The sequence below is a fragment of the Cannabis sativa genome, chromosome 8 (assembly GCF_029168945.1).
Source record: "Cannabis sativa cultivar Pink pepper isolate KNU-18-1 chromosome 8, ASM2916894v1, whole genome shotgun sequence".
Lineage (NCBI taxonomy): Eukaryota > Viridiplantae > Streptophyta > Magnoliopsida > Rosales > Cannabaceae > Cannabis > Cannabis sativa.
Window position 1 is genome coordinate 14,081,462 of NC_083608.1, and position 20,504 is coordinate 14,101,965.

The following is a 20,504-nucleotide window of genomic DNA, read 5'->3' on the forward strand; positions in this document are numbered from 1 at the left end:
CTTTTTTTTTTATGAGATTAAAAATAAAAAGCTTTTTTGATTAATAAATGTATTAATAAGTGGCAAAATAATAATTAAAAATTGTAGAATTTAAGACTCAATAAATAAACCACTCTGTGAGTTGAGGGATGAATTTATTAAACATTTATTTCTGTCTAGTGATGTGGCGGTACACTTGCGGCGATACTCGCCTTAGGGAATCTACCCTGTGTGTGATACTGGTATTCGTGTTTGGGACTGGGTGAAATTCATTTGGGATCTTAGAAATAGGGGGATTAGAGTTGAGGACATCTTTCTTTATGCTTCGATTGTTGTTGACACTATATGGAGGGTGCACAATGAAAGGGTTCACCATAATTCTCCCCCTGATGTGCTGAAATGTATTGATCATATTTGTATTTCTTTTGCAGAGTTACATGCTTCTCTCTTGCCTAATCCTGCGCCGATCTTGAGGGAGCCTGGACTCCACCTCCTCAGGATTGGATAAAAATGAATTGTGATGTTAGAGTGGGCTTAGAGAGTATGTGCACAGCTGATGTAGCTGGGAATCACCTTGGTAGGGTGATGTGGGTTCACACGTCTCAGATGCATTGTGCGGAGAAGCTGCGGCTTGCTGTTTGGCAGTTTCGTTGGATTTAGATTTAGGTTATAAGTATGTTATTGTGGAGAGTGACTCGAGACTAACTATTAATGCTCTCAATGGGAATGAGTTCCTGCTAAGTAGGATTATAATCCTGCTAACTTAATTTAGCACAAATAATAAAATTTTACTATAAGTGAATAAATAAACGTAATTTATTAATTACGAAAATTTATTTGAAATATATGAATATAATATAAGTTATTTGTGAAATAAAAATATTTTCAAGTTTGGTAATCCTGAAGACTCAATAAATGGATAAATAAACTTAATTTGATAATTACAGAAATTTATTTAAAATATGTGAATTTAATATAAGTTATTTGTGAGATAAAAATATTTTTAGGTAGAACTTGTTGACACATCATAAAGGTGCTAGACAACACCATAATACCTCATAGCAATGCTACAATTTCAAGTTTGATGAAATATTATCAAAGATTGGCAAAAATATAAAATTTGGATCCATACAATCAGGGCTGGCCTTGAGTTGAAATAAGCCATAGGCAAAAAAAAAATTTGGCATTTACGATAAAGATAAATGGTATTTTTAAAAATTATTAAAAATATATATATTTTTTTAAGAGGAAATTAGACTCTATATCCTTTTTATATTGTACTCTTTTTATATTGTACTTTTACTCCTTTTTTTAAACATTGTACCAATTTTGCCCCTTTCACTTCAAGATATTCTCCATGTGACTCCCTTATGTCATGACATTTTGGGTACAATACATATAAAAAGAGGATGTTTCAATTAAAAAATATTAGAGGTAAATTTGGTTAATATATTAATAAAAGAGGCATTTTTCAACTTACCCCTTTTTTAAAAGATATTTTTTTTATTTGAACCCCTAAAATGAGTGAGCCCTAGGCACGGACCTAGCTCACCTATACTTAGGACTGGCCCTAGGCACGAGCCTAACCCGCCTATGCCTAGGGTCGGCCTTACCTACAATACTAGTACCAATCAAATGTTTAATGGAATTCGGAAAGTGCTGCGCATTTAGTGCAGAATGGGTTAGTTTGTACCTAAAATTGAGTCTAAAATAAAAAAATCCACACTACTTAGCGTAAATTAGAAAAATTAGAAACAAAATAGTGCATAATAAATTAGATAAACACCCTAATTTAGCACATTTTCATTAAAAATCATTAAGAAGAAATATATGATAGGACCACCTTCTAGTACATTTGATCCATGCCTACTATAGATACATATACCACACAAAAATCATATATGATGCCACCAATAGGTTTAATTGTCTATCAAAGTTCTTGGCCAATGGGGGAAAATAATAACCAAATAAAACAAAATAAAGAGGGAGGGAGAGAGAGAGAGAGAGAGGAGACAAAACAGTGAACTGAAACAACCAACACAACTCACTCAAGCAAACGACAGAGCAAGACCACCCAGATGTGTTTTTTTCCTTTTCTTTCTTTTCCTTCATTTTAGGGGAAATGGAAAAAACAGACCAAAAACAGAGAAAAACAAATAAACAAAAAGGACTATAAGCTCTATACCCAAAAAAGACACTTATATTTTTAACCTATGCAATCGAATGTACAATAAATCTAAAAGATCATTGTGCCCTGGATTTACAAGACGGTGTTAATATGAAGTGCTTTCAAAAGAGACGTCGCCATTTGCTTCACCAAAACCTGGCCACCAGAGCGTTGTCCATCTCTGCGTTCTTCTATTAAATTCTGAAGCTTTTGGGGCAAATCATTCTCAACGATCAATTGCTTTGGTCGGGGATGATGCTCGTAAACAGCCTACAATCACAAATAAAATGAGCATTGATAATTAGAATCGAAAGCAAAACAATATCCATACTTCATTAGCTTTGTTTGTTTAGAAACTAAATATATAACGCAAAAAAGGCTTTGAGAAAGAAGTTAAAAAAAAATACCTTTATCAGTTTCAGAAGATTCAAACGAGGTATAGCATCCTGATGGTCTAACCTTGCAATGAGCAAGGGTGTCAAGCCATTAACAGCTAATGTGGTATTAATACGAGATGATTTTCTGCAACCAAAAAACACAATGTCGTTACTTAAAAGTTTAAATCATCAGAGGGGTGGTAAAATATGAACGATCTAATCCCTTGTGCAAACAAAAAGCAAAAGGGACCGCTCAATTTTGTGAAGATAAAATAGATGTGCTTTATTCTAAATGCAAAAAAAAAAAAATCTTTCTCCAGAGTCTGTCTTCAAATCCCAAGATATATACTTAACCAGTAATCATAATCAAGTTAAAATTAATAGGCCATGCCATATTCCAACTCTAATAGACAGGAAGGGCATAAAGTCACGTACGTGATAATTTTCAAGAATGGATCCAATATGTGGACGAAATGTTGTTCTGGACAGGACTGGAAAAACTTCACTAGCTTTTGAACTGCATCCTTCTTCAGTAATGCTTGCTCCACTTTTCGATTGTCATTGTCGAGAGCTAAACAAACAGCAATTGAATCCAATGCAGTCACAGACCAGAACTCATCCTCAAGGAGACTTAAATACACATCCAATCCACCATGGGCTCTTAATTGCTCCCTAGAATTACGGGATGCATGAGCCATGTCACATAATAGAGGCAAAGCATATCTTTTCAAGGGAGAATCAGACTCAATAAATTGCATCAAATGTGGAATTATTCCATTTTCAGCTGCCTGCTCCTGTCTCCTCTTGTTTATCTTACACAAGTTGAATAATGCATTGAGGACCTTCATTAAAAAAAGAAAAGAAGAGAGGTTAATTCAGACTATTGAAAGGTGGATCCACTTCCAGAATATACATTAGCAGAGGGTGGGAAAAAGTAAGTGAAATTTAAAATAAACCATACAGAATGGAAACGAGAGGTCAAATGAGAAGTAAAGACTCCAAATTTACAATAAATTTAGAAATATTTATTGTTTAATGTTAGTTTGCTAGTGTGTTTGTCTCTCCTAGATTTACTTTTTTTCTAAATTATCTTATCAGGGGAGATGAAGGAATTTGCCATATGTGACCAGTATGAATTTCTTTATCCAAGTTGGCGTTTTGAATGTAGTGTTTCACGAATGCACATATAAAAAAAATTATGATCATATTTTGCTAGAGGGTAACAATAAAGGAGAGTAAGTCAAAATGTATCAGCACTGTATGCTGTCATCGAACATCTGAGTGCCAAATATATGATCCTATTAGCTCTTCTTGATGGAAAATCACTATTATCAACTAAAAGCAATATAAAGAATGCAAGACACCAACAGCTAAACCATGAAATGTAATAGCATGAATGAAAAAGGTCCACTCAATAAGATCAAGAACACTACTCAATATATTAGATATTAACTACTATGACTGCAGCTTAGAGTAGTAACCATATACTGTAAATGAAACATAGACAAGGATAACCACCTCATAATGTATTTGAGATACAAGAGATCCTTCTTTTAATTCAAGATTTGGAATCAAATACTTAATTGCATCTGCACGCTGAAGATTCTCTAAGCAGTTTGGATCAGTTGACAAATGGTTGATGCACTTTAATATCTGAAAAGTCCGATTTCAGCTTGATTAGAGACAGTTTAAAACATTGCAATAGACAAGATGAGCAAAATCACTTTGGAATGTACCTTCAAAAGAATTGGGGGCTCAACTCTATTGAACATCTGAAAGAGACGACTGAGCAGGCTTTGGCTGCACATGTAAGATTTTACTGTCGTATCTGCTTGTGCAAACTCAAGCAGAAGATCTGCAACCTTTTCTAGATAATCCCTAGCAACATCGGCATTTAATGTTGACACCATGTGGGAAAGTAATCCAGATGACGTTGCACTCCCCGGCCTAGCATTTAGAACACCTGACCCAGACAGTACACCAGATGCAGTCTGAGATGCAGTTCCAGATGTTGATGCACCTTCATCAGATGATATCGGTCCAATCTTTTTATTTACTGTTTTATAAGAAACTCTGGTAGTGGAATCATAATTTCCACTTTCTCTTCCACGTTGAGAGACATCTGTAGAAAGTAAATATCATTTATTATAATGTCATCATTAATATTCCACACAACATACTGACACTTAGATAAGTGTAGACTAAACAGCAGTTAAGATAGATCTGCAACTATGCATGTACACAGGTGCAAAAACAACCCCACAATCAACTGTTTAGTGTAGTTCATTTAAAATTAAATATTTAGCAGCTCAATCAAAAAAATACCTGCAAATTCAGCCATCAAAAAATCCAGTTCACCATTTGCCTTCTTGTCGTGTGCATGTAAGAGAGGTAATATGCTTTCATGCCTTTCCAGTCCTGAGAAGTGGCGTACATAATCAAGCTGACCAGAGAAATGTCTTGAAGGGGGTTCCTTATCCAGTAAGCTTAGCAGAGGCCGAACTTGCTCGGGTTGAGTTGCTCCTACTGTGGGAAACCCATTTACTGCACCTTCTGTCAACTTTGAAGGCCTATCTGCTGCTCTTGATGGATCAATTTTCCACCGCTCTAAATTTTCTCTCTCTTTATTAATCACCAAAGAAGATTCCTTAGTACCTATATTTGATGCTTTTTCTGAAGATGTTTGTTCAGATAATTTTGAAGGAGTTGAAACATCTGCTGCTACATTGCTAGAATGGGGTCTACCAGTATCCATCTGAGGATATCGCATATCAGAGTGATTGCCATCTACCCTTTGAGAAAGTGAAACGGAAGCACGTGAAGCTTCTGATACTACAGTTGAAACATGATGATCAGTTGGAGATGGAGCCTCACTCTGAGAAAAAGCGGGATGGCTAGCATCTAATTGACCAGATCGTGGCCGTTGAACTGGTCCCTCGAGTGGAAAGCCACCCCCAGCAGAAATAGAAGCTAGACGAGTAGCCTCGTTTAAACTATGAAGAGTGTTTATAAGCCTCAAAAGTATTCCATTCTTTGCAGCTATACGACAAAAATCATTTCTAGGTGTAGAGCGCTGAAGCTTAAAGACTTGCCACATGCCATCAATAGCTAGATGAACCATTTCCCTGTATGTGAAGATACTAATGAGCAAATTTCAAACTGAAACTATAAAGTATTGAACAACGTACACAAATGCACATAATAAAGTATTGGATTTATTTATTATTATTACTATGATTATATTTTATTTTTGAATTGTATTGAAAGTAAGTAAAACACAAAAGGGTGGAGAAAAACCACCAGTATCACAAACAGAAACGTGATACAAGAAAAAAAGATTAGTGTTATATCACAATACGGGATGTCATGGCTACTTGTTGGTCACTGAGGCTAGAATTGAACAATAGAGCTTGGGGCATTATATTTGCACCCAAAATTTTGATTAAAGCACCCTAAATCATTAAAGGTTATATGAAATAATCTTTTTTTAAGATTTATACTTACTTTTTTTTTCTTCTAAAAAAATGCATATGAATAAAATATATTTTAAATATTTAACAGAAAAAATAAAATATGTATATAAAAATTCTAATGATAAAGTGAAAATAATTAATATTAACCTTTATCAGTTAAAATAAAGTAAGCATTAAAAATTAATATTAATCATTATTTTTTAAAAAATAATAAAAAAGAAAAAGAAAAATGCTAAAAATTAATAAGAAAAAATTAACTAATAATGTAAGAAAATAAAAATTGAATAAAAGTGTTGAATAAACTTCAAAAATAAATTAGTTTACATATGTAAAGTGTTAATATTTGCATAGTTTTTTTCTCATTCCTTGTCATAATCTAAAAAATACATATGTAAAATAAAATATATTTTAAATATTAAGATAAAAAAACTTAAAAAGAAAATATGAAATATTATACCCATTATTCAAAATAAAAAAAAACAAAATTAAAAAAATATATATTGAAATTAGCATAAAAGACAGTGAAAGACAAAAAAAAAAAAAACAAAACTATTAAGAGTAAATTTTACATTCATTTAAGTTGAATTATTCTTTTAACATTTCAGTGCTTATATAATTTTTTGGGTGTAAATATAATACCCTTTTTTAATATCAATTATTATTCCTCATTAATTAAAAACAAAACAAACACAAATCAGAAACATTCACTTTACACTCTACTAGGTCACTTTCGGGTATTAGTTTAGCAGACAGAGAGAGAATATACAAACCTGTACTTTGCATAATCAGCCTCTAGGAATGCCACCAAAACAGGGATTCCACGACAAGCTATGAACATCTGCAATGTCAAAGAACTGCAATAACAAAACTCTATTAACCTTTAGGTTATATTAACTTCAGCAAAAAATGATAAATGAAAAGCCTTTGTGCTATATATGTTTACCCAAAAACAGAGAATGCACAATAAGCTGTGAACATTTGAAATGTCAAGGAACTGCATCGGAACAGCTCTAATAACCTTGAATGAAAATTTTCTATTAAATATGAATGTGTTTGCGAGTATAATATGTCTCTACCTTGACTGACAAAGCTGCTGCAAAAAATAAGCAGCCTCCATTCGAACTTCCCGGGGTCTATCAGGTACAGCAAAGCCAATTACCATAGGGATCTGTCATGTAACTTGGTAGAAGTTAGCTGCATCTCAAAGTCTATCCCAATCCAAACATATTTTCATACCACACATAGGTACTTTGGTAAAAGTTAAAACCTTTCAGAAAAAGGAAAATGGAGGTAATGAAGTGGAATGGAATCGATTTTCATTCTATTCCTTTGTTTGGTTGAATTCTAAAGTATTAGAATGCAATGATTTTTACTATTTTAGTGAAATGACTGTTCCATTTAAACGAGGGAAAAGACAAATTTTTTCAGCATATTAAATGTAATTCCATTTCATTCCTATTATTGTATTTTCATCCTTTCTAACCAAACATACCCTCAATTAACTCGAAAGCCAGAACAATAAAATAGGAGAAAATGTCTTAGAAAATAATCAGTACAATGATATAACATTCCAAACTAAATGTCCCTAAACAGTTCAAACTACTTTATACTATGCCACAATAGAAGAGAGCTTCAATAAGCCAAAATAAGAAAAACGTTTACTGAAACTAATTTTTAACCAAGTGCATCATTTTGTCAAATCTCCAAAGCCGTGCAGTTATCCTGACAACATTAAAAATAAAATAAAAACAATGCTGACGAAGTACCCACCAGACCAACAAGACAAGCATTTTCCTGGAAGTCAGTATTATCTTTGATGATCTGATTTATGATTTGAAGCACAGAGCAAATAACCTGCCAAACCAAAAGTAGACCACGACATATTAGCTGTTTAAAAGTGAACTGAAAAGTTTGACAAGTTCTATAAAAAAAATTAAAACTTATCAAGAGTAGGAAGAGAAGACATACACGAGTTCTAGGGACCTCAAGCAATTCCATTAAAGGAAGCAAACCATGCTGGGTAACAAAAACCATTTTTTGCTCAGGGCGTTGATGAAAGATGGCAATAAGTTTCTGACAAGCAGACACAATCACTTCTTCTGATTCTTCAGGTTTCAAAGACTGAACTAACCTGCTAAACTCAACAGCCTTCCACAAACAGATAAAGAAGAATTAATATTGAAAGAAAAAGAAAATGCCTGTAATCGAAAATGGAAGAGACAAAAATTGAATAGACATATTTTTTTTATTAAATCTTTTTCTGTAGGCACTGTTTGAAAGCTCAACAACTTATTTTTTGCTAGACATTTTATCACTTGAACAAAAAGAGAAGAACAAATACAAAACAAAACAAAAAATAAGATTACAGAGACTACCTGTAGAGGGAAAAGATTTTCCCCTTGCAACTTTTCATCAAAAACCTGTAATCAAACAAAATTATATCAGAGAAAGGATCAACAGTTTCTTAATAAGACACAAGGAATTGAGACACGTATCATACCAAACCATCAATGTCGATCACATCTGGATAACCCATGAAATATCTTAATAAGTTACCACCACCACCATTTTCCTGCCCCATTTCACTCTCCATTTGTTTTCGATGAATATAAGCATTCAGCTTTGTTGCCAGGTCAACTTTCCCAGAATCATTGACAGGGGAATTCCCTTGGTTTAGATGTGATGCTGATGCAGACATTGAAGCCTCTGTAGTTCGGTCTTCTGGATGTCTATCCAATGGATGAAATAAATCATCCAAGGAAGCATCTCCTGGAGTGTCACTAAATCTACTCAGCTCATTACCTCCAGTGGCGATTGCCTTTTTAGCCACCTTCAAAAATGACCAAACAATTACATTTATAAATAATAGGAACATAGAAACACATATATTATGTGATTTTCGGATAAAATAGAGAATAATCCACATTCTCAGTTCATTTGGAGACTTAATTCAGATGCACCCTACAACCACAATGAGACTTCACTTACCGTTTGGCAAAAGCAAATCAACAAAAAGAGCTCTCAAAGTATTATGCAACTTAAGTTGTTAAGCAAAACTAAGTTGTAGAACATCATTACCGCCTAAAATGCCAAAAACTCAACTGACTACAATAAAGTAATAACTATGGTTTCAGGCCTACAAAATGGAAGTTAGTAGAATATCATTTAAAAATGTGGATAGTAGATGTTGTGAGGCTAATGTGTCTTCATTCAAAGTACCTCGTGAGTATTAATTTATTCCAACACCCTCCCCACTCCATACCCAAGGATTCACGCATTCTTTGAAATGTGATCAGAAAGTGTTTAAAATCAGTTTGTCCCCAAAATATTTGAGGAATAAATATCAAAAATAAAGAGGGGAAAAAAAGAAACTACAAACAAGTAACTGAAGGGAACACGTGACTTTCGAAAGGAAGAAGGATCAAACTTATGTGTTTCTCAACTGTGTACTATAAAAGCTCTACAGGCATTTGAGCATCAGCCAATATAATGTCAGAAATTTCATTAGAAGAAACCAACCAGGATAGTGTAACTCTACCTTTTGAAGACTGCTATCTTGATTTCTTAGTCCAAAACCAGATGGTTTACTTGCAATGGATGAAGAACTTGGTTTCCCATCATTTTCCATCTTCAGAACAGGGGACCCTACATCACCATTGACCAAGACTTCATCACTAGAACTTGGTTGAGGTAACTCAAGAAGCTCAGATTGATCAGTGGTATTCACAACCCTATTAGAAGATACACCGCTAAACCCGTTCTGTAGGGATGGCTTCTCATGGATAGCTAAAGTAGGAACCTGATCTGATAGATCATCTTCCGGGGTCTCTGTCCTTTCATCAACAGAGTTTGAATCTGAAGCAGGAGTCAGGACAGGCTTCGTTATGTCTACAGCCTCGGTTGATGGTAACTCTTTCCTGGAGTCCTGCAACACCAAGGCTTAATGTTAATAGCCATACAATCCAATCAGGCACATACCAAATAAACCGAACCTTGGTTCCAACTTCCAACAATAGAAAAAAATAAGGTCTCACAGCTTTAATTGCAGAAGCAGCCATCTCTACTTTCTCCACAGAAGGGCTTCCACCAAAGCTAAGATTATCCCCGTTTGAGATTTCAGCATTTGCTGGGACATCTTCTTGTATATTTCTGCAAAAAAACTGGGTTGTTTATAGAAAATTACCAACCACCAGACACACCAGAAAAGAAATCCCCGTGCCGCATAAAAAAAACATGTGAGATATCTAATGGCAAGTGCACCATAGTAGCATAGGAGATCCCTGGTGTCACCATAGATAATTTATTTATTTTAATAAGTAACGAAACTAGATTGATTAAGTAATGTCTATAATAATGATACAGAGGAGATTGGCCCCAGCATCACACCCAAACAAAAACTCAGACGACGCAAACATTGTAGTATTATCATAGATGAAACCTAAAATGATATTAATACTAAAATCAAGAAGAATAGCTCAAATGGTCAAGCATGTTGTTTTCAAGTCCCTCCTAGGCACGTAGTTGGCTAGTCTCAATATATTGTAGGGTTACACAGGGGGCCTAGTGTAAATACACACACAGACACACATATACACACATAAGGCATTATCTACAAGAAACAATAAGGCAAAGTCTACATTTAACACAATAAAAAGAGTCAATAACACAATAAGACAGAATTTAAAGAAAAAAATTATACAAGAAAACAATAAAGCATTATCTACATTTAACACAATTACACCAATCTCTACACAAATCTGAAAACAGGAAACCCTTTGAAATCAACATTAAAGGAGTCAAGTCCTCCACCATTTTCTAATCAATGAGACTCCACAACTTCTCTCCCGCTGTCAGATTTGCTACAATCAATACACCTATATCAATCTGAATATATTTACAATCAACTGGCCTAAGCCACCCCTTACTTTTCTTTTCACAAAAACATACATTATTATTTTCAAGTATGAAAAAAAATACTTCAGTTTAAGTGGATTCAATATCCACTATATGCTAGATGAGTAAACATACGAAAGAATTTCATCTTCTTGAAAGATCAGAAAATAATGCTCATAATTTCATAAGTCAGCAACATCATGCAACCAATAGCAATTTTGTAACTATTTGATAAAGACTTATTTTACATACAAACTGTGACAGGTTGCAGGGCTACAAAATGATGAAAAGCGCAAGGGTCCATTCCATAAAACAAACCTCATAGTTTACCTTAGTGAGGCAGTCTGTCGGATTGAAGACTGCAAAACACGCCTATAATTCTGCTGTATCCATGGGTGAGAAAGCAGTGTCTTCGCATCAGGCCTTTGCCTAGCATCCTGAGAAGAGCATCTAAATATCATATATGGTAGAGAAGAAAGGTATACTCAACAAAATGACATTTCTTTTGATTCCAACTAAACCTTAAAAATATACATGTTTTTTAATATCAACTAATTTAGAACTCAGGAGAACTCAGGAGAGATTAGAAATTCATGTCGCAATACAAGTGAATGAAGAAAAAGAAAAAAGGGCGACTTGTCAATACATTGAATTTGCACTATATAATGATTCTTCTCACCATTGAGGATAACTTAACCTCATCTGCCATGTATGTTTTCTATCATGTATACTAGTTTTCTTAGGTGGTTGAACTATCTAATTCCAGAAACCCTGAAGACATCCACATTCCACTGATTCCAGAAACTTATACATCAGAACTTGCTTAGACAGAATAAGTATTGATAGTCCAATCTCACCTTCTTAAAGCACTGGCGCAGAAAATCGGTTATGTCTGGAGACAAGCTATCAGGTATTGGAGGATGCTCATCCTGAAAGAAAAGTAAACGGAAAAATGAAAGATAAAAAGTCTTGAATACACTATGTAACGAGCAAGAAATATCACATTAAAGGTATTTTAATAAAACTAAAAAAAATACAAAACAGGAACATGTTCATGCATATCATATCAGCATTCAACATGGGAAATAAAACGCGATAAAGAGCATTATACACAGCTGCCTTTAGCAAAAACAAATATGGCAATAGTTAAGTAAAAGACTGATTCTCACACCTGAACAATGCGAAATAAAGCTGGCATGGGCTGTAGATCATAGTAAGGAGGCACACAAGTAAGAAGTTCGATCACAGTGCAGCCTACACTCCAAATGTCAGAAGCAGCACAGACCCCTGACATTTCAATGACCTGAAACATTGAAGATCATGTATATAAAAACTAGTTGTGAGGCACATGCAAGGCAATAAAGCATGTGCCACCAATCATATATCCAAATATTTTTTAAAAAATACTCATTTTCAAAATAAATATTTGAAGAAAAAAAAATATAGATGATTGTTAGAATTTATAAATTACTTTACAAATTATAGAAAAATTTTGATGTTGTGTTTTTCCATTGTTAGTGACAAACAACTATTTCTTCCTTTTAAAAAAATTATTTACAATATAATAAAAATACATAAAAGGAAAAAATTATATGACTAAATATTTGATATAATCAAATTATATTAATAATATTCTTTTCAAAAATTATACATCTCCTAAAATATATTAGAATAGATAAAACCAATGAAATGGTTGAGTTATGAGATTTTTTGTTTTGTTAGCCAAGTCTAAAAAAATAGTAGTAATACTAAGGCAACAAATAAAAATACATGGAAGTCATTTTTAAAGATAATTTTCACTAAAAGTCAATATATATAAAGGGATAAGTTTGTAAATATATAGAAAGGACAAATGATTTTTTATATGCTTAAGGGCATATTGCCTCATAGTCTATATAATGATCTGATGATTTTCAAAGATACAAAAAAATAAAAAATATAAAAGTAAAGAACAATATTTGCATTCCATTCATTTAAAAATATCAAAAAAAAAATTATTCTTAACATTTTTTTAAGTTTCCTTTTTTACTTTTTGTAGTAATTTTTTTAAACATTGCACTTTATGTTATTTTGATAATTTTGAATAAAATAATGAATAATTTAATTATTTCTACTTTAAGATGCAAACTTTTATACATCTTTTGTTTTTAGTTTTTTTTTTTTTTTTGGGTCAAATATTCAAAATATATTTATTCATATGTATTTTTTAGAACAACTTAAAGAAAAAATAAGTATATGGTGATTATACAATGTACCCCTATAAAAGGGGTGCATCGATGCACTCCTGTCTGTTTTGGTATCTATGAGAATTTTTTAGTCCAATTTTTTTCAGAATCGGGTACGTTATGTTATTTAAGACATCTTGCAAAATTTTGAAAAAATTTAAAATAATTTACAACATAGAAAGTTATATTCAAATAATCTACTTCACACGCGTATAAAATAAAAGAGTCAAACGTGTAACAAACTGTTTGAACCAGGCGTGTTAAATTTTTTCCGAATTTCTCAAAAAATTTGCAAGATATTTTAAATAACTACAATGTGCACAACCATGAAAAAAAAAATTAGACTATAAAATTCTTCTGAATGCCGAAACTGATAGGCGTGCATCGGTGCACCCCTTTTATAGGATGCATCGTATAATTTTCCAAAAGTATAAGCCTTTAAAAAATATTCCATCAATTTTTAATAATTATGGGGTGCCTTAATCAAATTCCGAGGTGCAAATATAATACCACAAATCCAAACAAAAACTTATACATAATGTTCCAAAGAAAATATTCTTCATGACATTTTGTCAAAGCAATATATTTTTTTCAAAAAAAAAAAGAGACTGAGGTCAAATGTCTTTGACTGACCTCCACCCAAATTTATTAGAAAACATATTGCAAAGAAACACCATGGTTACATAAAACTTGGGACTCCCAAGAAGACACGAAAAAAAGAAAAAGAATAAACAAGAATTTCCTAAGGAAGTGATTTGAGAAACTCAATACCTGACTGACCACTAGAACAAAACATCCAGTACAATAGGTTATCCACTTTCTACACTACACAAATCTAAAAAAGAAAGCTATTCAAATATCTTGATTTAAAAGTCCAAGTTGCTACCCAAAATTTTATCTTTCTCGCAGCCCTCTACTGCATACCTCACCTCAAATATTCTAGTGTTTCTCTCACTGCATGCCGCCCACATAATAGCTAGCACTACTGCCAGCCACAATTTCAGCGTACACCTACCCACTACCAGTTTGCTCTCGATCATATGCAAGCCAGAGGGCAACAAAACCCAAAGAATCCCGAATTCCAAAAGTATTCTTGACCATAGTTCTAAGATAAAGTACACTCCACAAATAAATGATTGATGGTCTCCCACACCAACATGGGATGACACGTGGTGTGGTCTTCTTTGTTGCAATTTGTCGTGGACATTCAATTCTCCTACTAGCGATCCAAACACTTTCACCTTTGCAGGAACACACAACTCTTCCATAAAGCCTTGGCCTAGCCTACTTCAGCCTTCCACTCCACTGGGCTCTGGACTCCGAACACAACTGTCCTCCACCACATTAATCAGAGTAAAGTGCTCTAATTGTTGCACCTTTGCAGACTTAGCACCTCTCTTGTCTATTAGGAACCTTTTAAAATTAAAGTTCATATTTGTGTCGAAACTAACTCCCCCACCCACTTTAACCACCATATCCTTAATGCATACATTTTGAGCCATAGAAATTACTGTTAAGTTAGGGAATGAATTTCAATGTTGAGTCCCCAATCAAAGCACATTCCCAAAACCAAATTCAATCCCCCTCCCAACCTTAAAATAAACCAACATCAAAAAACCATCATATAATGTTGCTATTCCTCTCCAGGGGCCTTTAGATGACAATCTCTCACCTTTTTTGGAGTACCGCAAATTATCAGCTATTCCATATCGACTTTTAATGACTGTCAAAGAAAGTTTCCTTCAAGAAAATCTACACAACCATTTCATCAACAATAATTTGTTTCTCATTTCGAGCCTTCCAATGCACATTCCTCCTTCAACTCATATTGCATTCCAAGTTACAAAATGATCACCCCCCAAAAGATCTCCCCTTCCCATATAAAATCTCGCATCATCTTTTCCATCTAAGTGATAATTGTCTTCAGAGCACAAAAAAGTGAGAGTATAGGTTGGTAGAGATGAAAGAACGGACTCTATGAGTGTTAATCATCCCTTCTAGACAAGAATAAACATTTCCATCCATCAAGTCATTTAGTTTACTTCGCCAAGATTGGCTCCCAGAACTCCACTTTAAACACCAAGTGACTAGTGTCTTTACTTATGTACTCTTCTACAACCTAATTTGACATCAACCTTCTTTCTTGTAAAACCAAAAATTATCTAGTCAAAGTTTGCAATCCCTCCTTTTAGAGAATAAAGCACTTCTTATCTTCCATGAAACTATCTTCATGAGGGATTCACATGCTTCCCAAGGATGAGAAATGATTGAATGGTAATAATGATTGAATAAGGGTTAATCTTTCTCCTTTAAAAAAATATGTTGCTTCATCTTGGAAGTCTTTCAAAAACCATACTTATCCCCGACTCCCAAAACTCACTTTCAAAGGACTATCTCCTACGGCAGCCCTAAATACTTTAAAGGTCGATTTCTCATATCACACCCTCATCTCTCTCTTCCCCTTATCTCTCTCTTCCCACTCTAATGCCACATAACATATTTGCTTCCTTTACTATATCCACCAACCATTCCATAATATCGACAAAGGAAAGTTGACAAAGGATCTCCTCTAGACCCCTTGAACCTCCCCCTAGCCCCCCGTTGGTGAAGATAAAGAAAAAAAAAATCTCGAACACCATGCAATCCACTTCCTCTATTTGTTCCCAATATTCTTCTTTTCCATAGCAAATCCAAAAACTTCCATTCAAATGCAATTATGATTATGAGGTGTGGAACTTCTTGGAGTTTGTATTGGAAAAAAAAAAAGGAAAAGAAAGGCATTGCTTCTTTACAAGGTGTTTATATAGTTTGTAAATTCAAGGTTGGCAACGATGAAAACATTAGATTTTGGGAAGACGTTTGGTCATGGGAAACACCACTTCTAGAGACTAAATCCAATCTAGCAAGGCTAACTGAAAAGATAAATGATTATATTTCTAAAAATTGTGTAGAAGATCATGCCTGTAGCTAGAATTTTTCACATTTTAGATACATGAATGACCGTGAAGTCATGAACCTTGTTGATCTAATCCATACACATGAGATCCACAAGGTTTGATAGGTGTTAGAAAATAGAAAGCTTTAGTTACGAAATTCCTCAAAAGTTTCTCCTATAATTCTACATTAAATGTGTTAGTAGGAGTTAGTTATAGTCATTATCCTCACTAAACAATTTTGTTTTGCAACTTGGGAGTCAAAAGGATTTGAGGGTCTAACTTTTCAACATCAACAAATGGATCCACAGGTCAAACCTAATCATTAATTGTGAAATGATGGGGACGACAAAACCCGTGAGTGCATAAGATTCTATTGAAAATGAATCCTAATGATTCATTGGGTAGGATGGCAGAACGAACCAAGAACTATTTCACTCATAACCAGAGAATGGGGCTTCTATATATATATATATATATCATAAGTTGGTCTTAAAAAAAAAAACTTGCAACTGCTATACCAAACCATTAAAATCATGTTCCTTTACTTAAGTACTGCATACCTGGACTAGGATTTCACTAAAACATCTAGTTGGTTATAAATTTTGCAGTAATATTAGCTAAAGTGACCTAATTTTCATAATATAGGTCATATTGATCCAGTTTTGATCTGATAAACAACAACGGTATTCATATAGGAACAAACACGAAACAAATACAAAAATAAAGTTGAAATATATATATATTACAAATATATATATCTTGTCACTTAAGTATATAGAAAAGTACCTCTGGGGCCATCCAATATGGTGTACCAACAACAGAATGTGTGTTAACATCAGCCTCAGTTAATTTTGTTGCTACACCAAAATCAGCAAGTTTCACAAGACCCTGGGAGGATAGAATACATCATTGAAAATTGTACAAGAATGCACAAAACAAGAATGTAATTTCTAAGACTACATCTTATATATAATTGTGGACCCAGCATTGAAAACATATACAAACACAGTAAAAATTTACCTCTTTAGTTGTTAATATATTAGCACCCTTGATGTCCCGATGAATTACACCCTGTTCATGTAGATATACCAAGCCTTCCAAAACCTATAATCATTATGGTAGAATTATATAAAAGAAGCGGGGTAATATAAAATAAACTGCAAGGACTTTGACAAACCTGTGAAATGTAAACTGCAACCAGTGATTCTGGAAAGGGCCCAAATTTATTTGGCTTGATAATGTTAGCTAGTGAGCCATTTTCCACATATCTACAAATTTAAAATGAGTAAATAATAGGACTTGCCAATATACAAGTTGCACAATTAAATATCATTAACAAGTTTAAAATTCACTTACTCAAGAATTATGTGGAGGTGACTCTTAGTCTTTAAGGATCCAAGATATTTCACAATATTTTTGTGGTTCAAGTTCTGCAAAAGACAATAAGGTTCAAGGTAGACTAACTATTAGTCTCTTACCATATACCTTCCAAGAATGCTAGTTGCGGAATTCAACTCGATTAAAGTGAAAGAATATAAGAATAAAGTTATAGTTATCCATGGTGTTTAACTAATATGGAAGACCTCAGTTCAGAACTCAAAATTTTCATTGCTATGTTACAGCCTACAGATTTTGGCATGCATCAGCCGAACTTTCTAAATTGTGAGTTCAAAACTGCATAAAGAATACATATTCCTTGAGCAATCAGGATGAACATACCTTCAATAAATCTATCTCTTGCTGTAAAGGTACGTGGTAGGAACCGTGGGAAAGCCATCAAAGAAAAAAGACACTCAGTTAGTCATGCATAGATTCTCAAAATAAACAGCTTATAAAATACAAAAAAAATATTAAATTATTAATCATAGATGTATTCGTAAGGACAAAGATAAGGAGCTATGAAAGCAGTTTTTTAAATTGACACCAAACTAGTTCTTCAATTAAGACTTGTTTGGTAGTTAAATATTGGAATAATAACAACTTTTATATTGTATTTTAGATTAATAAATTAACATTAAGGGAATCGCAGTATATATTGGCACTATCAAGATCACAAAAGAGAGCAAATAAAAAAATTGTAGAGACCTACAGTTGTTTACTAATGAATATCTTAACCCTCTTCATGTCAATACTTCTGAATCAAGTGCTCATGCTAACTTTAGTTCTTAATAATATTTCCAGCTTTCTAATTTAGTTACTTTAAACTAATTTTGATAAGAATTTATGGCTGTTCACCACCTACCTAGCCAAGATACAGAGCACTATAATATAATTTAACTCTAGAAAACAAACATGAGGAAAACTTGACTTACAAAAACACTTAACCAGTTAACTCCAGAACTTTAAAGCAACTGCATAGCCTTGATCAATTTTTAGAGATTGGTCATAACGAAACATAATAGACTTCTAAGTTTGAATATCTCTCTTCGAATTAGCGCAATAGATAAGATACAAGTAAGAAAAAAAAATTCAGTAACACACAGGGTGCTCTGATCTAACCATTATAATATTGAGATCCTCCTGGGCAATATTCTCCAAGGAAACTTGTTTAATTGCAACAAAGTCTCCGTTCTCCAAATCCAAACCCTTATAAACTCGACCATATGCTCCTTTGCCAATCTCATCTCCAAGCATCTAACAAAAATTACATGATCCAGTAAGGAAATTCAGTTAAATAAAACAAAAAGCTTTTCGAGCATAAAACAGTAAGCAAACTTTTTGGTTGTTTCGCAAAAAGTAATTCAAAAAAACAAAGTAAGCAATATAGTGATATGATTGAATGATCTGAATTATCATTATTTCACCAATTCAAGTCCACTACTACCCACATTCTCATTTTCACTTCTTCAAACACATTTCAGACAAGAAAGTTCAGTGAATTTTCAAAACTTAACATCAGTATTGGAAGAATTAAGTAATTCAACAACAATAAAAGAACCCTGAAACGCTACAGTAGTGAGAAACATTCTCAATTCTTACGTATTTGTTGTCAAGGGTCTTGTTCTTGGGAAAATGAGCAGACGGCATTTGCCGAGACATCTCGGCTGATTTGGACTCTGTCCTGCTACGTTGTCAAAAAACGAATAATTGGCTCATCTGCAATGATTGCAGAAGACGTAAATGAGTAAATTAGGGTTTCGATCGGAGAAATCCCGACGGGAGAAGCTACGGCTCCGGCTCCGGCACCGAGCACAGAGAAAAAGGAGAACGGAGAAGAGAGAGAGAGAAATGTGATGAGAAGGTATAATTGGAGTGAGGGAAAAGGGGAAATGGGTTAGGCTGTTCTGAGTAATACTGACAAAGACTTAACAAAAAAAATTAAAAATTAAAAATAATCTATCAAGAAAAATATAAAAGAATAGAATATATAAATAAACACGCATGGAGCAGTGGGTTTATGTTTTTTTAATGGAAAATGTTGTAAATATTTAAAATTACAAATAAATTTTGGGAAATTTTTTTAAAATATATATTATTTAAATTTTAAAATTACAAAAATATATTTTTATCTCCAAAAAATTTGAAAATAATTAAAAAACAATAAAAAATTAATCTCACGACAATTATAAATCAACTATAAATAAATTATAAAACAATTAGAAAAATAATCTCATGACAACTATGATTGAACTATAAATAAATTATAAAATAACTAAAAAAAATGATTTATTGTTTTTATTGTAGAGATATTTCAAAGTGTAAAAATTAAAAAAAAAATATATATATATCTATTTATACTAGGTAGGAGTTACGTGCCGAGACACGTAAAGATTAGTTTTAGGTAAAGTTTAGTTATTTTTTTTAATTTCTTCTTATTTAAATTGTATGTAAAGGTATGATCATACGAATAATTTGTTTTATCAAATTAATATTTGTGCTATTATAATTGGTTGGTAAAATATAATTAGGTATATATAAATCATAATAAAATAATACTTATTATTTACTTTTAGAAAATTGGGTATATGAAATACTCGCATACACTACTCCATGTAAATCCATAAATAACAAGTTAAGAGAAAGAAAAACAAGCTCAAAGAAGAAGAAAGTCTCAACACTAAATAAAATAAAAATTACCGTAAAAAAAAAAAAAAAAAAAGGTAACTTCTTCCTAATCTTCCATTGGTTCAACCGCTTGAATGGTGAATCGATCGTACTTTGAAGTCATTGTTCGGTTTGCATCTACGTACAACTGAATTCTCCATTTTTTGGCTGATAATTGCTTCGTAGTTTTTTGGACAAACAACTTATGTTTCTGTAAAAAAAAAATGATTAGTTATAAGTTTTAATGTATTTCTATGTACGAAAATGTATAAATTTTACATATTTATTTTTTTATAGTTACCTCGTCCGAATATGATCTTAATTGAACTGCAGTACATGAGAATATGTTTTCTGCAACATCACCGAACATCACAAAGATCTAAAGAACTCGTACCATCGTCGAGTTGTAC

The 20,504-nt window shown here is 33.0% G+C and overlaps 1 protein-coding gene across 1 annotated transcript; it reads right to left on the reverse strand.

Annotated features, from left to right (window-relative positions):
* Positions 1 to 1,753: 1,753 nt before the first annotated feature.
* LOC115701242 (MAP3K epsilon protein kinase 1) lies at positions 1,754 to 19,386 on the reverse strand. The gene is made up of 24 exons (XM_030628989.2): positions 19,030 to 19,386; positions 18,550 to 18,684; positions 17,770 to 17,790; positions 17,407 to 17,480; positions 17,228 to 17,318; positions 17,071 to 17,154; positions 16,837 to 16,938; positions 12,061 to 12,192; positions 11,747 to 11,818; positions 11,220 to 11,326; positions 10,031 to 10,145; positions 9,535 to 9,921; positions 8,497 to 8,826; positions 8,372 to 8,416; positions 7,965 to 8,144; positions 7,767 to 7,850; positions 7,073 to 7,164; positions 6,767 to 6,850; positions 4,849 to 5,648; positions 4,260 to 4,645; positions 4,042 to 4,176; positions 2,959 to 3,365; positions 2,554 to 2,668; positions 1,754 to 2,416 (listed from the first exon to the last, which is right to left on the reverse strand). Exons 1-24 carry the CDS (start codon positions 19,087 to 19,089, stop codon positions 2,240 to 2,242), a joined length of 4,215 nt encoding a protein of 1,404 aa, XP_030484849.1. The 5' UTR covers positions 19,090 to 19,386; the 3' UTR covers positions 1,754 to 2,239.
* Positions 19,387 to 20,504: the final 1,118 nt, after the last annotated feature.